Here is a 16515-nt window from a genome sequence, read left to right on the forward strand (position 1 = left end):
ATAGTATTTTTTCCACAGTGATGAAAATGTGCCTTATAAGCCCCACGGGTGGTTATTAACTTATTCTCAACATTCATGGAAAAAAGCAAAATGAGATCGAAATAAAGGAAGTTATTGCTTGTAGATTAATCTTTAAAAAAAATAGTGTTATATGTTCGTATTTAAGTGTGTTTGTGTTGTGCATGTTTTGACCTATGATTTTGACAAATTAAGATTATTACAGACTTCAAATCATAGCCTAGTTATAAAACAATAGATGTGACATGACGTCATAATTTATGGGCTATATGTATGCTTCATATCGCTTCATATCCTGGAAAACAGCGCCATCTTTTGTCGCTATAGAGACAAGACGTTCGCTGAACCAGCTAGCATTAGCATGGGTTTGTTTGTCCACAGTCTATGGTTTCGTCCATTTTGTTCAACTTATTTAGCTAGCGTGGCTAACGTCACCTTAGACACCGTGCAGCAGAGATGGATGACGGTGACGAGCCGGGGATAGTCCTCTCTCACAACACTTCTTCAGGCTCTAAGTCGGGCGGGGACAAGATGTTTTCCCTGAAGAAGTGGAACGCCGTAGCGATGTGGAGCTGGGACGTTGAGTGTGATACTTGCGCCATTTGTCGGGTACAAGTGATGGGTGAGTCCAAGGAACCAACACTGTTTAGCTTAGCTAGCTCCGACACCGGCTAATGTAGCTAATAGTACCTTTAACACCTAGCTAATGTCTCAGGCATAACGTTACTGTTAACACATTTGTCTTGCTTTGCAGACGCGTGTCTCCGATGCCAGGCGGAAAACAAACAGGAGGACTGTGTTGGTAAGACAATGTCGACAATGAAACACCGTTTGCGTTCACAGTGCACTTGTCAAGTGCAGCAAACATTGTAAATAAATGTCACACGGTCGCTGGTCTATGGTACATGGTCTTGGGTTTTCTGGTTTTACTTTAGTGATTCTAATGTTTAGAAGAAGGCGAACAATATTAGCAGATGGCAAGATAACGAGTGAAGGAGAGGGCTGGCCCTGATAAGAAAGCTAACATTAGCTAAGTTCCAAGAAACCAACCAGGTCAGTTTATCATAGAGGAAGGGTTTTTAATTCATCTTGGTCGTTTCATGTCAGTCAAATGGATGATATTCGAATGAATTTGCATAGAGACATCGTGTCATTGTATTATTTTTTTTTGGATGAAACTAGGGCTGGGCGATATGGAGAAAATCAATTATCACGATATTTTTGACCAAATACCTCGATATCGATACCACAACGATATTGTATGGTTGACTATTGGTGCTTTCACAAAATATTTACACAATGAGATGTTTGATAAATAATCATCAGTAATGTGGATATAATGATTAAGTGGGTAAAGGCAAATAATAGAACAGTTACAACAGTCTGGTAAGTTCAGAAAATTACGTAATTTAGCCTTTAAAACCAGTAAAAGACCCCACTAATGCCATATTACGATATCCAAAATCTAAGACGATATCTAGTCTCCTATCACGATATCGATATATTGCCCAGCTCTAGATGAAACGCATTATTTAGATAATATAACATTTTGGCAAATGACCTGCCAACAGATTTTTTTAGCTACAGTAGCTGTGTTTGATAAGAGCCAACTAAAGAGCAAGTAATACAATTAATATCCTCAATTAAACGTCTTCAGTACGTTTTTATATTCCGTGTAACCTAAGCTGTTTTCTCTCCCTATGTCTTCTATCTTCATCTTCTTTCAGTTGTATGGGGAGAGTGCAACCACTCCTTCCATAACTGCTGCATGTCCCTTTGGGTGAAGCAGAACAATCGCTGTCCCCTCTGCCAGCAGGACTGGGTGGTTCAAAGAATCGGTAAATAAGCTCCAACTCCAGGCGGTCTGATTCTCGGACGACACCTGTGTACACCCAAAAGTGGTGACAGACTTGACGATGATCACTGCAGTGTCCTGTGCAGAGAGCCAACTGTCAACTCCTACTTATGAATGCATGTTCCAGTAGTCCTGGTGTCTAAGGAGGAAGATGGACAAAATTGAAAGCGCTGCAGACTTGTTGGGTCACTGATTGGTTGATGTGGCTGGAGGGATTCTGAAGCGAAGGATAAACTTTATTGCAGTGTTTGGTCACATGTTACCTTTACATTATTGTCTGTGGTGTTCAGCACATCCTGAATATGTGACTTTAAAAAAATAAAGGACTGTGTATAGTTGTAAACATATTCTTTCATCCAGTAATTGTAATAGGTTGGGTATATAATTCCTATAAATTGAAATTATGGATTACTTTATGTAGTTTTAGAAAAACAGTTTAGTGTAAATTGCACATTTGTTTGGCTTTTTTTCTACTGACAGAAATGTCATCACCAATAATCAAAAATATCAGTCCAAAAATTAGAATTCTTGCAAAGGTTTATACTTAGATTCACTTGTTCTTGAATCAAAACTGATTTCTGCTTGTTTAGACATTTATTATTGCAGAAGGTTGCCCTATTGTGCATGTAAAAAGTGTTTTATGGGAAAACATGTTTATATTCTTTTAAAGCTACATTGTGTAAGAATTTCTCCCATCTAGCGGTGACACCCAGCTGAATATTACTTTGTAGCCCTTCCCATTCCGAGTGCATTTTAAAGGTGCCGGAGGTAGGATTGGGAAGATCCAGGACTTGGCCAAAAAAATTGAGCATCGACAACTTCTCCGTACCTCCCCCCTTTCCGCTAAATCCCAAAATGGTCTCCTAAGCCCCCACACACACACACATTGTGTGTGCATGAGCACACACAATGTGTGTGCATGAGCACACCCCCCCCTGGTCCTGATTGGTGCATCTGAACAGGGAGCGGTGGATTTTTGCAAACTGCACTACAGGCTGTAGGAGGAGCCGGATTTTTTATTTTAATTACCTGCTTCATGTAGTTCTACTCGAACATAGGGTCACTTTCAGCAAATATGACAGAAAGTTAGATATATAGGTCTTACCTACTGCACCTTTTAACTCCTACGGTGGCCTAATCCGAAATTAGCTCTCTCCATCGTTTAGACGCAGCTGTTCTAGCCACTCCAATATTAACTTTGGTCTTGTTGCTTTGCCTGTCGCGTTGTCGTTTCAATTCTCTTTTTCGCTTCCCTGACGAGTAATCTCCCCCTTGCATTTGTCACGGGGCCACTAGGTGTAAGAGGGTGAAAGGCGGCAGTATGTCCCTCTTTGGCTAATGTATTTTAAAGATGGAGACGCTACATGGCTGCCGTCATTCAAGCGAGTCGCTCGTATGTATTCTGAATGGCAGATTCTATGCTTACGAGAATACTTTGATAAGTTGGAGGAAGTAATTACACATGAATGAGCACATGTGAAAGAACAAAGTGGTTTTTGCTAAGAATCAACTCAAAAAATTACACAATGTAGGTTTAATGTATCAATATCATTTTATTAATACCAAAACTCAGGCAGGGTAGAGCTTAAACAGTTTGAGGTGATGCTTATCCACTTTTTAAACAAATGCCCTTTTAAAATATGAACATCTTGAACGTCATCAGTTCACAATGATTTAGCAACCACCAATCATTCTAGTTGAAGGATGGAGTCTAAAATCCTCAAGTCACCTTAATGCAATAAGTACCTTAGCAGTCAAAGTGAACCATCTTGAAGGTAGCCATGCCGACCACTAGCACTTGTTATACATGTATGGTAAGGTTGGCCTTGTTCCAGTTTCACACAGTGGTGAAAGAACATTTACTCGAGTACTTGTTCTTAACTTAAGATGGTGATGAATAAGAATTAACATTACAATAATAAATATATAATAAGTAACTGAATGGAGCCATTTTGCACAAGTACTTTTGCGATTTTAAATGCAGGACTTTTGCTTGTAAAAGTATTTTATCATCATGCTATTGCTACTTTTACTTAAGTAAAAGATCTGAGTACTTCTTCCACCACTGCAAAGCAGTTATTAAGTCCAGCCAGGATTCGGATCGGCCACACTTAATGTGTGGAATGCTTACATATCACATGGATGGTGGATGTTTTTCTAATTATGTTTCTAGCATCAACATGATAAAAATGTTTTGTGAATGTTCTGTAGTAACATTCATGCAGGAAGTCTCAGTGTCTCAGCATGTGAATTTCTTTTTTGCTGATCACAGTTTCCTTGTCAAGGAATATTGTAAGTGGGGACGACTGATCGGGATAATTCACTTAGCCATCAGGCTAATGACTGGAAGGTTGCTGCTTCAAACCTCTTGACCATGTGGGGGAAGTGAACAAGAAGCACGTCCTACCTCAGTGTGTTTCAGCAAAATGCCACATTAGGATCACACTAAGTGTGATATTTCCCAGGTATTAGGACTATAACTAATAATTATTTCCATTATTGTACAATCTGCCAAATATTTTAGAATCATGTGGTTTATAAATATTGAGAAAACAATTTTCTCTAGCCCAAGGCGATGTCACCAAATACTGTGTTTTGTCTAAAACCCAAAGATTAATGAACTATAATGTGAGTCAAGAAAAAAAGACATAACTCTAACATTTGAGAATGCGGAACCATCAAATGTTTGATACTTTTGCTTGAAAATGGACTTAAACAATATGATCAAAATAGTTGCCTATCAATGTTTTGATGAAAATAGAAATACCTGAGCCTGTTGATGCTCAAATCTACTCACTTGATCCTACAAAAATAACCTTACTACATTCGTAAAAGTTTATAATATTAAATATTATTAAATGGTAACTTTAATGCATTATCTGAGAACCTCAGAAGACATTTAATCATTTCATCTTTGCAAGTGTAATATCTAAAGCATGGTCTATTGTAATGAATTACATTATTTGTGCAGGTGTTTATGTTATTTTCTCCACATCCTCTATAGGTGGAAGTGTGTCAACAGAAAGCGCACTGTCTTTTGTAATTGTCTACCAAATAATCGCGATGATTAGTGCACATTTCAGGGGCATAATGCCAACGATGTGGTTAAATGGAATACAACTGAAGGTGTACTTTTCAAAACTGCTCCAGCTACAATTATATGATCGGTCGTTTCGAGCAGCCTTCATTCTCCTGACAGCTACTTCAAAAGTCTGTCAGGAAAATGAATATCTTAGGCTGCTTACTTAACCTATTAGGACTAATTTAGTGAAGCCTCCTATGATAGGCAATGAAGTGTGCACACCCCATTGCAAACTGCACATATCTCTCTCTCTCACATACACACACACACACACACACACACACACACACACACACACACACACACACACACAGCTCGCTCTGTGGCTTTTTTATCTCATAAACTATAATCAGCTATAACTTGTTACAGTCAGGATCTACGACCTCGTCATGTCATGCAGGCAGCCCAATTACTGCACACAGGCACTTTGCATCTCCTAAAAATAGACAAGCCTTAAGCCTCTTAAGTTCAGACCACATAAGTTGCTTTCCCTTAGTGCTAGTTACGAATAAGTGTGCAAAGACACTTAGCTAACGACAAATCCCAGAGGACAGTGGTACTTTTAATGCTTCAAGAGGCGTGGCACAAGAGAGGTGGAGGATGTTCAGGATGCAGGTGCTTGAGGTGCTCAGTTGTGCTTGGAACCTGCCGATGAGTGAGCTGTGGTGTTGTAGTTGATCAGGCCCCGCTGCCTATAAGTATGTCAGAGGATACATCCAACATGGGTGACCTGTTGGGACTGAACAACCTGGTGGCCAACACTGCCTACCTAAGGGCTCAGCAGGTAGATCGCGATACGCTGAGAAAACAGTGGCTCGCCCTGACGCTGCCCAAACCAAAGATGTCCTCTGCTTTCCAGGCAGCAGTGGGGAGGACGTACGAGTCACTGTGTGAGCAACAGCCTATTGGGAGGAAGTTGTTCCAGCAGTTTCTTCTGGCCTCTAATCCGCAGTACATGGTCACCACTGAGTTCCTGGAGGAGCTACATGACTGGAGCTTTGCTGAAGATGAAGCCAGAGAGAAAGCCAAACAGAGCATCCTCGCTAAGTTCTGTCAACCTGAGTCCAGGAGTTTTCTCTCCTACCTGACAGGAGAAGCAGCTGAAAGATGCAAGGGTGTAACAGACAAAAACTTTGAGGAGGTGATGTTGGGACAGATAAGAGAAGCCACGAGAGACTTCCTGAGGGGAAGACCTTTCTCAGAGTATCTGAAAAGCCCCTTTTACTATAGGTTCTTGCAGTGGAAAGAGTACGAGAAGCAGAGGATCACTGACAGATATTTTTACGAGTTAAGGACTTTGGGAAAAGGTGGCTTTGGTGAGGTAGGCACCAGAAATCCCCCCATCTGAATTAAAGTGTAAATCTTAGATTGCTTCATAGACTTACAACGAATGATACAAATAACACTATAAATTGAGAAAGAAGAATTGAAAAATGTTTCTCTTACAAATGAAAAGCTGAATTCATGAGCATTTAAATGCACCCTTACATAATTTAATACAAACAACCTCTTTTGGTTTGGTATGACCAGTAGCTTATGGAGGCTTGACCTTAACATTTCCTCTACTTATGCCGCTGTCAAATTTGTTTGAGCATTTATCATCACCCTTTAACTTTTACATATAGCAACAGCAGCCACTGTTAAGTAAACATTACATTGTCTCGCTTTGCAAAAAGTAGCATAAACATATTTCAAGATTATACAGTCGCAACAGACAGTAAAACAGGATAACAAATAAATAGAAATGTTATGAAATCAAATTTTCCTCTGTCTTGCAGGTGTGTGCGGTGCAGGTGAAACACACAGGCCACATGTACGCCTGCAAGAAGCTGGATAAGAGGCGCTTGAAGATGAAAGGTGAGGAGAGAATGGCCCTTATGGAGAAGCAGATCCTGGAGCAGGTCAACAGTCTCTTCGTTGTAAACCTGGCTTACGCTTATGACAACAAGACCCACCTGTGCCTGGTCATGGACCTCATGAATGGAGGAGACCTTAGATTCCACATCTACGAGCTCGGAGAGCGGGGTATCCGTATGGAGCGTGTTGTTTACTACATGGCCCAGATAATCACTGGGCTACTCCACCTGCACTCTATGGACATTGTGTACCTGGATATGAAGCCTGAGAACGTGCTTCTGGATGCTAAAGGACAGTGTCGGCTGTCAGACTTTGGATTGGCTGTGGAGCTGCCAAGGCGCAAAACGATCTGCCGGAAGGTTAGTGTGGTGACATATTCCTATTTTGACCTACAGACCTCGGTGTCAGACGTTTGTACTGCAATGCACTCTGCAAAGCCTCTCTGTGGTTTGTACCCAACGAAATCTCCATGTAGCCTAGTCCTGATCTTACGATTTGATTTTTAATCATTTTTTATTTTGTTCGCCACCACTACAAGCGACTTACCAGGAATAGACAAGATTGCTCTTAGTCATGCTAAGAGAGCATAACCTTGTGTAACTCAAATTAATCTTATTAAAAGATGCCTGACCTCTTCCCCAATTGGATGCCGCACTCGCTGAGAAATGTATGGAGGACTGAGCAGAGCCTGTTAGCATTAGCTAGTTACAATAATCTTTGCTTTACTAATAACAGACGTGGCCTCCACGTGTCTGTCCAAGGAGATGAGTCAGGAGATTCACAGCAGGCCTCTACTCACTAGAGACAGAATGAACCCTAATGTCTCATCTGTCAGCTGACCGGCCTGATGGAGGCCTGTTAACGCAGCATTACTGTATTTGCTGTAACAGTGTCTTATTGTTTCACACTGCATTCTTGTGTCTGTATTTTTGTCTCCATGTTTCGTTATTTAATTTTGTTTTCCATCATGTGAAAGCTGCCCAAGAAAGTCTCTTGCACATAACCAAATTTAAATTTAAAAAGGTGAATTATTTAACGGATTAGATTATTCTGTCTGGCCTCAAATATTTCCATCCTAAAAAAAAAAGAAATCCTACATAAATTAATTTTAAATTTAATTTTCATCTGCACACAGCAGAGTGTGTTGAATATTTGTCTTTCATTGTCTGTACGATGCTACAGGTTATAGCAGTGGTTCCCAACCTTTTTGGCTTGTGACCTCTTAAAATGAAGCTATGTTTGCCTGAGATTTGAATTTATTGTTTTTTAGGTCTGTGATAAAATAATCCAGTAATTCAGAAGAAAACAGCAAATATTAAACAAAGTAGACATTTTTTTTGTACTGTTTTGTACTTTCTTATGTTGCTAATAATCTCGTCCTTGTCCAATTTATTTTCTGACCCCCCCCAGAGTGGAAATCACTGGGTGGCGGAGCTAAGGGACTGTACAAATATAATGGGGTGGCAAAGGAGGTGAACCTACTTAATCAATCTAGTATGATTTGCAAAACCATCCACCAATATCTAAAAAAAAATAACACAAAGGTATATCTAAAACTCGATTCACCATTAATAACTAAAAGACTTAAAGCATAAAATATTTAAAATGGTTTACCCCAAATCTTATGCTAATTGTATAATCATTTTCATTATTATTCGAAAATAAAGTCCTTCCTTGCTAACGCTCCAACTCCCTTCAGCAAAAAAAATGTGTACAGTCCCTAAGCAGGTAAAACAGAGCACAATACATATACCAAGGGTTCATCAATGTCCCTGGTCCCCAGGTTCTAACCAGACCTGAATATCTAAACAGACTGAAGAATTGCAATTATTGTTGAAGTTAAACCCCAGAAATATGGAGAAGGCTTACGCCTCTTTGAATTCTCCCTCATCCTAGTTTCTCTCCCCCCTTTGTGTGTTGTCAGGCTGGTACAACTGGTTACATGGCCCCTGAGATTCTGAGACAGGAGTACTACCGCACGTCTGTGGACTGGTGGGCTCTGGGCTGCAGCTTCTATGAGATGGTTGCCGCCCGTTTGCCTTTTAAAGACTTCAAAGAAAAGGTGCAGAATGAGGAGGTGACTCGTCGCACTCTGGAGGACGAGTGCAAGTTTGAACGCAAACACTTTGATGCTCCGACCAAAGATATCATCAGTCGCTTCCTCAAGAAGAAGGTGATACGTCGCCTCGGGTGCCAGTAAGTAAAAACTTTAATTTTGTCAAGCACAAGTTTATCACCGGAGGTTGGTGTAGACAACATGAAGCAAATCATCTATAAAGAAAAAAAAAAGTTCACCCGTGAAAACATACCGTTATGCTTGGTATGATAAAGGCCCAGGAGTACAATGGTTTAAGTCCAGAACAGTGGAGGTCCGGACACCTTGAAGAGGTCAGGAGATAATTATAAGAAGAGTTAAAGATGACAAAACATACTTTAGTTCTGCTACACATAAATGTTGTTTTCCTGTTTACTCTGGACTGGACATTGTTGTTATTAAAAAACAAATTACCATGATTTATATGTAACAATCTGAAAATCACAGGTGGAACTGCTCACAAGTCATCGACATGCACAATGTGTGCGATCTTAAGGTGTCATAGGCCAAAAAGATGGGGAACTACTGGTTTAGACAACGAGTTTCAGAGGTGAGGGATAATAGGAATGTAGTGCTTCACTGTAAGCTCATTTCTATCAGCACAACCCGGTGCTGAAATTATTAGGAAAACAAATAAACACATTGAAGAAAATCAATGTGCCGCCGACTCGAATGGAACTTGGTTAAAACACAGCAGCCAGATCACAGAATAAAACAAGTGCAAGCACCAAGTCACCTTTCTCTCCACTGACTTCCCAAATTCAGAACTCACTTTTCTTACACTTTCACCATTACTCTTAGTGGTATACGTCTTGTCGTTAGTGCTTCCATCTTATGGAGAAGTCTTCCAGAGAAAATATGAGTGCTGATTTTTTTGACCCCTTTTAAGGCTCATCTTAAGACCTACTTATATACAGTATAATGGCCTTTAAGTGTTCATACATTATCTACATCTTCCATATTTTCAATGCCCTGCACACCCAAACAGGTGTGCTTTTATTTATTGTGTGTATTTATGTGAGTGTACTAATAGACCTTTTTCACGGCAGCCATGTTGACGTGTCATAGTAGGAAAAGCACAGGTGTTTTCAAAACCATTACTGATGGCTGCATTCCACTTAGGAGAGGCCCTGGTATTGTCCATGCTGACTCACTGAAATAGCTCACTGGGACACTTGATGGAATTGATCCATCGTTAAGGTTATCAATTTCAGCTGTGCTTTTCCTACTATGACAAGTCAAAATGTCTGCTGTGAAAAATGCTGCGTTCATAGACATCGAAAAAAAAAAATTTCCGAGTGAAAACGTCATCATTCACGTCACTTCCTCTGGGAATCAGAGGTGGGAAACTCGGGCTAGATTTTGCTAACCAAGTTTCCCAGTTGGTGACACGTTGTTGACAACTGACGTTTGATGTAGGCGACTTTGGTTCACTGAAAATATTTCAATGACAATAAACAGTTTATTGTGGGCAAATGCCTCTGCCAAGAAACATACACAGACATAACATGTTTCAAATTATTCATAAATAGGCCCATTCGCGATATTACGAATCCCACTATGGCCACGCCAAGACCCGCCCTTCAATAGCATTTATTGGCCAGGAGTCCATGAGAACGCAAGGTAACGTAACTCCATTTGTTCAGGTCCTATCCCCTGACCAATCGGCTATCCTAACCTTAACCACTTGAGGTGAAATGCCTAACCCCAACCAATCGAGCTGCTTCATAGGGCGGGTCTTGGCGTGGCCATAGTGGGATTTGTAATTTTGCTTCCCGTTCGTTGTCCTGCAAATAACACAAACAAACACCTGTCCATGTCCATGTTTGTATGCTCGTATAAGAAAACAGCAGCAAATCTTTTGTTATTGTGGCCTCCATGTTTTCACGCACCTGATGCTCTAGGCTACGCCCAACCGTTGGTGGCAGTCATGCAACAAGTTGTTATGCCAAACGCCAATATAACAGAAGAAGAAGAACACACATCCCGACCATGTGAACACTGGCAGTCGGAAAAACAATGTAATGAGGGGGGGTCCCTGTTATTCCCAAGTGGCATGAACGCAGCAACGGGTCCATAAGGGCAATAGGTATGTGAGTTGTCCCGCCCCAACAGGTGCAACAAATAAAACTAATTAAAATAACATGAGAGCAAGGGTCTAATCAGGATCATTAAGTAAAAACACCTGTGTGGATGTAATTTGGGCTGTAGGTACACTTTATTTCTTTGTTTTTTATTTCAGTGGATGTTTTGTTCCTTTTTTTTCTGCAACTCTGTTAAGGTGTTGTATAATGAAGATGTTGTTATTAGTATTACTCTGTTAAATTAATTAACCAAACATGTAAACTATATGAGAATTTAGTTCATCATCAAATGTATTCTTAAAGCAACTTTTCATGGCCATATGAAAATTTGTACTGTCCAGTTTAATCATTTCACCTGCCTCCTGCTTGCATAGCCTAGGTTTCTATGTCAATCCTATCATTAACTGTCTTTTGTGTCTTTCTAATACTAGAGACGATGACCCACGAAACCACGTGTTTTTCAAAAGCATCAATTTCCGCCGGCTGGAGGCCGGTCTGGTGGAGCCCCCCTGGGTGCCAAAATCCAACGTGGTCTACGCCAAGGACACGGACAAGTTCAGGGACACCTCCGAGGTGGAGAATATTACGTTTGAGGGCAAGGATGAGAAATTTTTTAAGCAGTTTAGCACGGGCGCTGTCTCCATTCAATGGCAGAAGGAGATGATCGACAGCGGTATGTTTGACGAACTGAACAACGCCGAACTGAACGGTTACAGCTGTAAGTCTGTGTGGGAATCCAGAATGTGCATTATTTTGTAAGCATTTTATCTACTCATCAATATGTACAACTGGGCAAAACAATTACACAAATGTCCTTTAATTGAATTTCTTTGACACTTCCAAAGTGCCTGGGATAATTGAATTTCTTTGACACTTCCAAAGTGCCTGGGATAATAATACAACGGAGCATTGGGGCCACATCAAGGGGGAAAAAAATCAAGGAGGAAGATATTTTTATTTATTTTGCATTTTGAGAATAAAGTCGAAATGGCGAGAATTAAGTCAAAATGGCGAGAATAAAGTCAACTTGACGAGAATAAAGTCGAAATACCATTTCGAAAATAAAGTCGAAATGTTGAGAATAAAGTCAACCTGACGAGAATAAAGTTAAACTACCATTTTGAGAATAATGTCGAAATGTAGAGATTAAAGTTGAAATGACGAGAATAATTTCAACTCCTTTATCACCTAATCATATTAGCGTGACTGTCCGCTATGCCAGCTGCCATGTAGGCAAGGCTATGGGTTAAATCCTTGGAGTCGGCGCTCGCCTGAGCCCCACTACTTCAGGATCAAACTATTTGATCAATTGTCTTATTGTGTCTTGTGATACAACATATCCTCTCTGTATTGCGGGTAGGTGTAACCATCGATGCCTTTGCATCTGTCCATTACAAGCTATTTCAGTTTGCAGGAATACGGCCACCTTTTCCAAGTTTGTGTGGTTTCTCCTTCTGAACAGATGCATTTTTTCGGCACAATCTCTTCAGATTCCTACTACTTATCACCATACTATGTTTATGCTCTAAAAGAGAAATAATTTCTTTATTAAAACCGATTTTGAAGTATAATTTCACGAGTTCATATAGGCCTTCACAATGCATTTAGTAGAAGACTATAGGTAAAGCTAGTAGTTTGGTTTAGGCTATTCTTAAAAGTCCGACTTGATTCTTGAAATATCAAGTTTTTTCTCGAAAAAGTATTTCAACTTTATTCTCATCATGTTGACTTTATTCTCGACATTTCGACTTTATTCTCGAAATGCAAAATAAATAAAAATTCATCGTTATTTTTTTTCCCCTTAATGTGACCCTAACGCTCCGTCGCATAATACTTAATGAAGCAACCCAGGTACCTTTTTTAAACAGCTACTTGCCTTGTTTCCTTAAATCTGAATATATATGTATATATATATATATATATAAATTTTTTTTTTATTTAATCTTTATTTATCCAGGTAAGTCGATTGAGAACAAATTCTCATTTGCAACGACGACCTGTCACATTCACACAGTTCCACATTCATACCTGGAAGCTGCCCAGTACAACCACAGTCTGATCTGCTGGCCACTGAGCAGCTCCACTGGAGTGGTTGGGGTTAAGGGCCTTGCTCAAGGGCACCACAGTGGTGGTAATGAGGGAGGGACACTCTTTCAATTACCCCACCCAGATTTTATCCTGTCGGTCTTGGGATTGAATCGGCGACCTCCTGGTCACAAGCTTCTTTAACCTTTAAGCCACCTCTGCCCTATTTTCTTCCTAAAGAGGAACCATCTTGATGCCACAGCCAAACATGATGGGTTAACTGTCTCAGTGTTTTAATAATAACACAGTTCTTGTTTTCAGCGTAGGGTCTGGCTGGAGACACACACTGACATGATACTGAAACTGCTGCTTTATACTTTGCCCTCTATTCCTGGTGAGACATTAGATCCCAGTGCATGCATAGTTTCCATTACATCACTCAGCCATTTTGGCAGGCTGAAATGTTTACATGTGTTTGTAAACAAGCTACATAATGGTTGCATGTCACTGAATAGCTGCAGGATGATTATCCGTATTTGCAGTAATGTGCCACATTTGTTAGACGGACATAAATGCCATGAATGCCTTTTGCTCATGTGGGTGGACAGTGTACAGTATTGGGACTTCAGTGAAGTCTCTCAGTAGCAGACGTTCACCACTAAGTGCCGCCAGACACTCATGAAGTGCGTTCAACCTCCCGCAGGCAGCACTCTTCATCATCCCCATTATCCTGGCTGTGCTGCTCCGGTATTTACAAGCACTGGATGACTCATTCAACTTTAACAAGGGGATTCACGGAGACAAAATTGTCATAGTTTTTCTGCAAAAAAAATCGTAACCTTGTATTTTTGGCTTTAACAAGGCAATACCAACCCCCTTTATTACCCCCCAAATCACCCTGGTTGTGGGAGATCCATGTGCTAAAGTTGGTAATAAGTATTCTTTATTTTTAGAGTTTTCATTCTGAGATGATTACTTGAGATTTCTTTTTTCTTTTAGGTATTTATTCAGGTATTTTTGCATTTATGTGATAGTGAACATAGAGAGGAAATGACTCAACCAGCGATGTGATTACATCTTTTTTTAATCTTAGACCTTTGGGCTACCAAGATGTCTCAGGTGTCTTATTTATGACTCAGATTATGTTTATCTGTTATACTTCCTTAAGTCTTAAATGAAGGTGTACTGTGTCATGTATATCTTTTTAGTTTTACTCCCATAAAAAGCTGCATTGTCAGTACGAAACAGTGCCAATAATATTTAAATGTGATTTTATGATAACGATTTAACATTTTCTAATATTCTATGTGACTTTATATACTGTTTATAGCTTTGTGATATTTTCTTGCCTCACGCATGTGTTTTTCACAATGTTTTGTGCTCTTTTTTTTAATTAAACGTTCAAGCCTGGTGACATTTTTTATGAGATGTGATGGAAAAGAAATAAAGCAAGTTTCCTAAACAATTTAGTGAAATCAAGCAATTCCTTTGCTTCACTGCTGTTATGATTTCTGTTAAGAAATGAGTCTGCATAACGATGACATTCAAAGTTATTTTCATGTTCCTCTTGTTGATCATCTCAAGGCACAGATATCATCTATCATCCAAACAGCCATGGTCAGCCTGTAAAAGGCAGGTGCTTGTCTCTTTATTGTAACTACAGTACATTCATAATTACAATATAACGTCACCTCAATATTTGATTCACAGTCTATCATCCATCACTTAGTGTATCGCTCCTAAACCTCAGACACATTTAGGTAATGAGGGACACATAAACATGTGTTGTGCTAATTCCTATGAGGGGATGACCTTACAGGGCTGAGAAGTGGTTTCGTTCACACTCAACTGTCATGACATTAGAGGGGTGGTTCAGATGGAAATCCAAGACGCAACCTGATCATTGTCGGCTGCGAAGGCAGAGTGGGGAGTCCACTGTGGACAACGTGACGACAAGACAAACCTGGCAGAAGGTCTCCAGGAACATGTTTTTACCAGGTGCCTACAAGGCTCAGCTAGGGTTTAGTTCCCCATGGCTCGACGCTGTAACTCCTGCCCTTCAATACACTAACTGCATGAGCCACTCTGCAACACACACACACACACACAAACACACACACACGCACACACACACACACACACACACACACTGCCCGTATCATTGCACATTTGCGCTCATGCATGCAGATACACACACATATGCACATTTATGCATCTTTACTTTCTTATGTTAATGCTGATCATGCAGGCAAAGATGTACACACACATCTAGATACACACTCACTTACACACACAATCTTATTACCTCTGTAGTTCGCAGGCATGGGGTTTTAGAGATCAAAGCATGGCAGGGTGTAATTTGGTATCTGCGTTTGTTACATGCCCATGCTCTGGATTCACATCAAAGGCATGTTCCACACTTCAGCTCAGCTCTGGCATCCTCAGGATGGTATCACACCAGCGATATTGCTGCTTTTTTCCTACTTTGGCTGTGAGTGAGTGTCTGTATTTGTGTGTACATGCATATGTGTGTGTCTGTGTTTCCATAGATGTAAACATGAAAATTGATTTGTGTCTATGCACCGGGTGTGTCTGTGAGAGTGCGTGAGCATTAAGGATAGGTGAGAAAGTGGTTAAACAGTCGAAAACAGAGAGGCCATTGTCTGCTGAGGGGAATTGAGAGCCAGCCATGTGGGAGAAGGATTGAAGGAGGAAGAGGGTTGTTGCCTGCTGTCTCGTAGGTGACTCACTGCTAGTGTGCTTAGTAACATTTTATGTCACAAAATTTTTTAAATCAAGAAGAGCGTCATTGTACAGAGCTACCAGGGTGACCCCACTACCGCACAGGAAGTGTTTTGTTTTTGGTTTTTTGGTTAAAGTTCAATTTTCTAAGCTTCATTGCTTGAATTCTTAACATTTCCACAAATAAGTAAATTCCTGCAGGGCGGTCCAACAGAAACAGAGCGTGTGTGTGCATGATGTTCTTCCCCACTGAGGCCCAATGGTCAGTTTCCATGGCGCCCAGACCTCAGACCCCTTCTACTGCCAAGGGCTGGACAACGTCATGGATAGAGCCTGATCTCACACACACACACACACACACACACATACACACACACACACACAAACACACACACACACACACACACACACACACACACACACACACACACACACACACACACACACACACACACACACACACACACACACACACACACACACACACACACACACACACACACACACTCGTAGCCCTCGTCTTATCTCTGCACCATGTTTGGTCCCTTTACTGCAAAAATGATCTGTCTATGTTATTTAATCTCATGTTCAGATTTTAATATTTACTTTACTTTCTGCTGCCAGTGGGGCCAAATAATGACTCTTGTTCGCTGTACAACCCCACGTTTTTGGATTTTTCTAGAAAAGAGTATCCATGTCTTGAACCATAACTGCACAGCATGAGAATCAAGAAAATGACATGTTTGCACAGAATTAC

At 40.4% G+C, this 16515-nt stretch overlaps 2 protein-coding genes across 2 annotated transcripts; both read left to right on the forward strand.

Moving 5' to 3' along the window:
* Positions 1–336: 336 nt before the first annotated feature.
* On the forward strand, positions 337–2220 carry rnf7 (ring finger protein 7). The gene is made up of 3 exons (XM_039818476.1): positions 337–640; positions 773–820; positions 1746–2220. The coding sequence occupies exons 1-3, from the start codon at positions 475–477 to the stop codon at positions 1862–1864; spliced, it is 333 nt and encodes a 110-aa protein (XP_039674410.1). The 5' UTR covers positions 337–474; the 3' UTR covers positions 1865–2220.
* Positions 2221–5462: 3242 nt separating this feature from the next.
* Positions 5463–12928, forward strand: grk7b (G protein-coupled receptor kinase 7b). Its single transcript, XM_039821802.1, has 4 exons — positions 5463–6276; positions 6734–7171; positions 8737–9008; positions 11423–12928. Exons 1-4 carry the CDS (start codon positions 5656–5658, stop codon positions 11748–11750), a joined length of 1659 nt encoding a protein of 552 aa, XP_039677736.1. The 5' UTR covers positions 5463–5655; the 3' UTR covers positions 11751–12928.
* The last annotated feature ends 3587 nt before the right edge of the window (positions 12929–16515 follow it).

Source organism: Perca fluviatilis, chromosome 2, assembly GCF_010015445.1.
Source record: "Perca fluviatilis chromosome 2, GENO_Pfluv_1.0, whole genome shotgun sequence".
Lineage (NCBI taxonomy): Eukaryota > Metazoa > Chordata > Actinopteri > Perciformes > Percidae > Perca > Perca fluviatilis.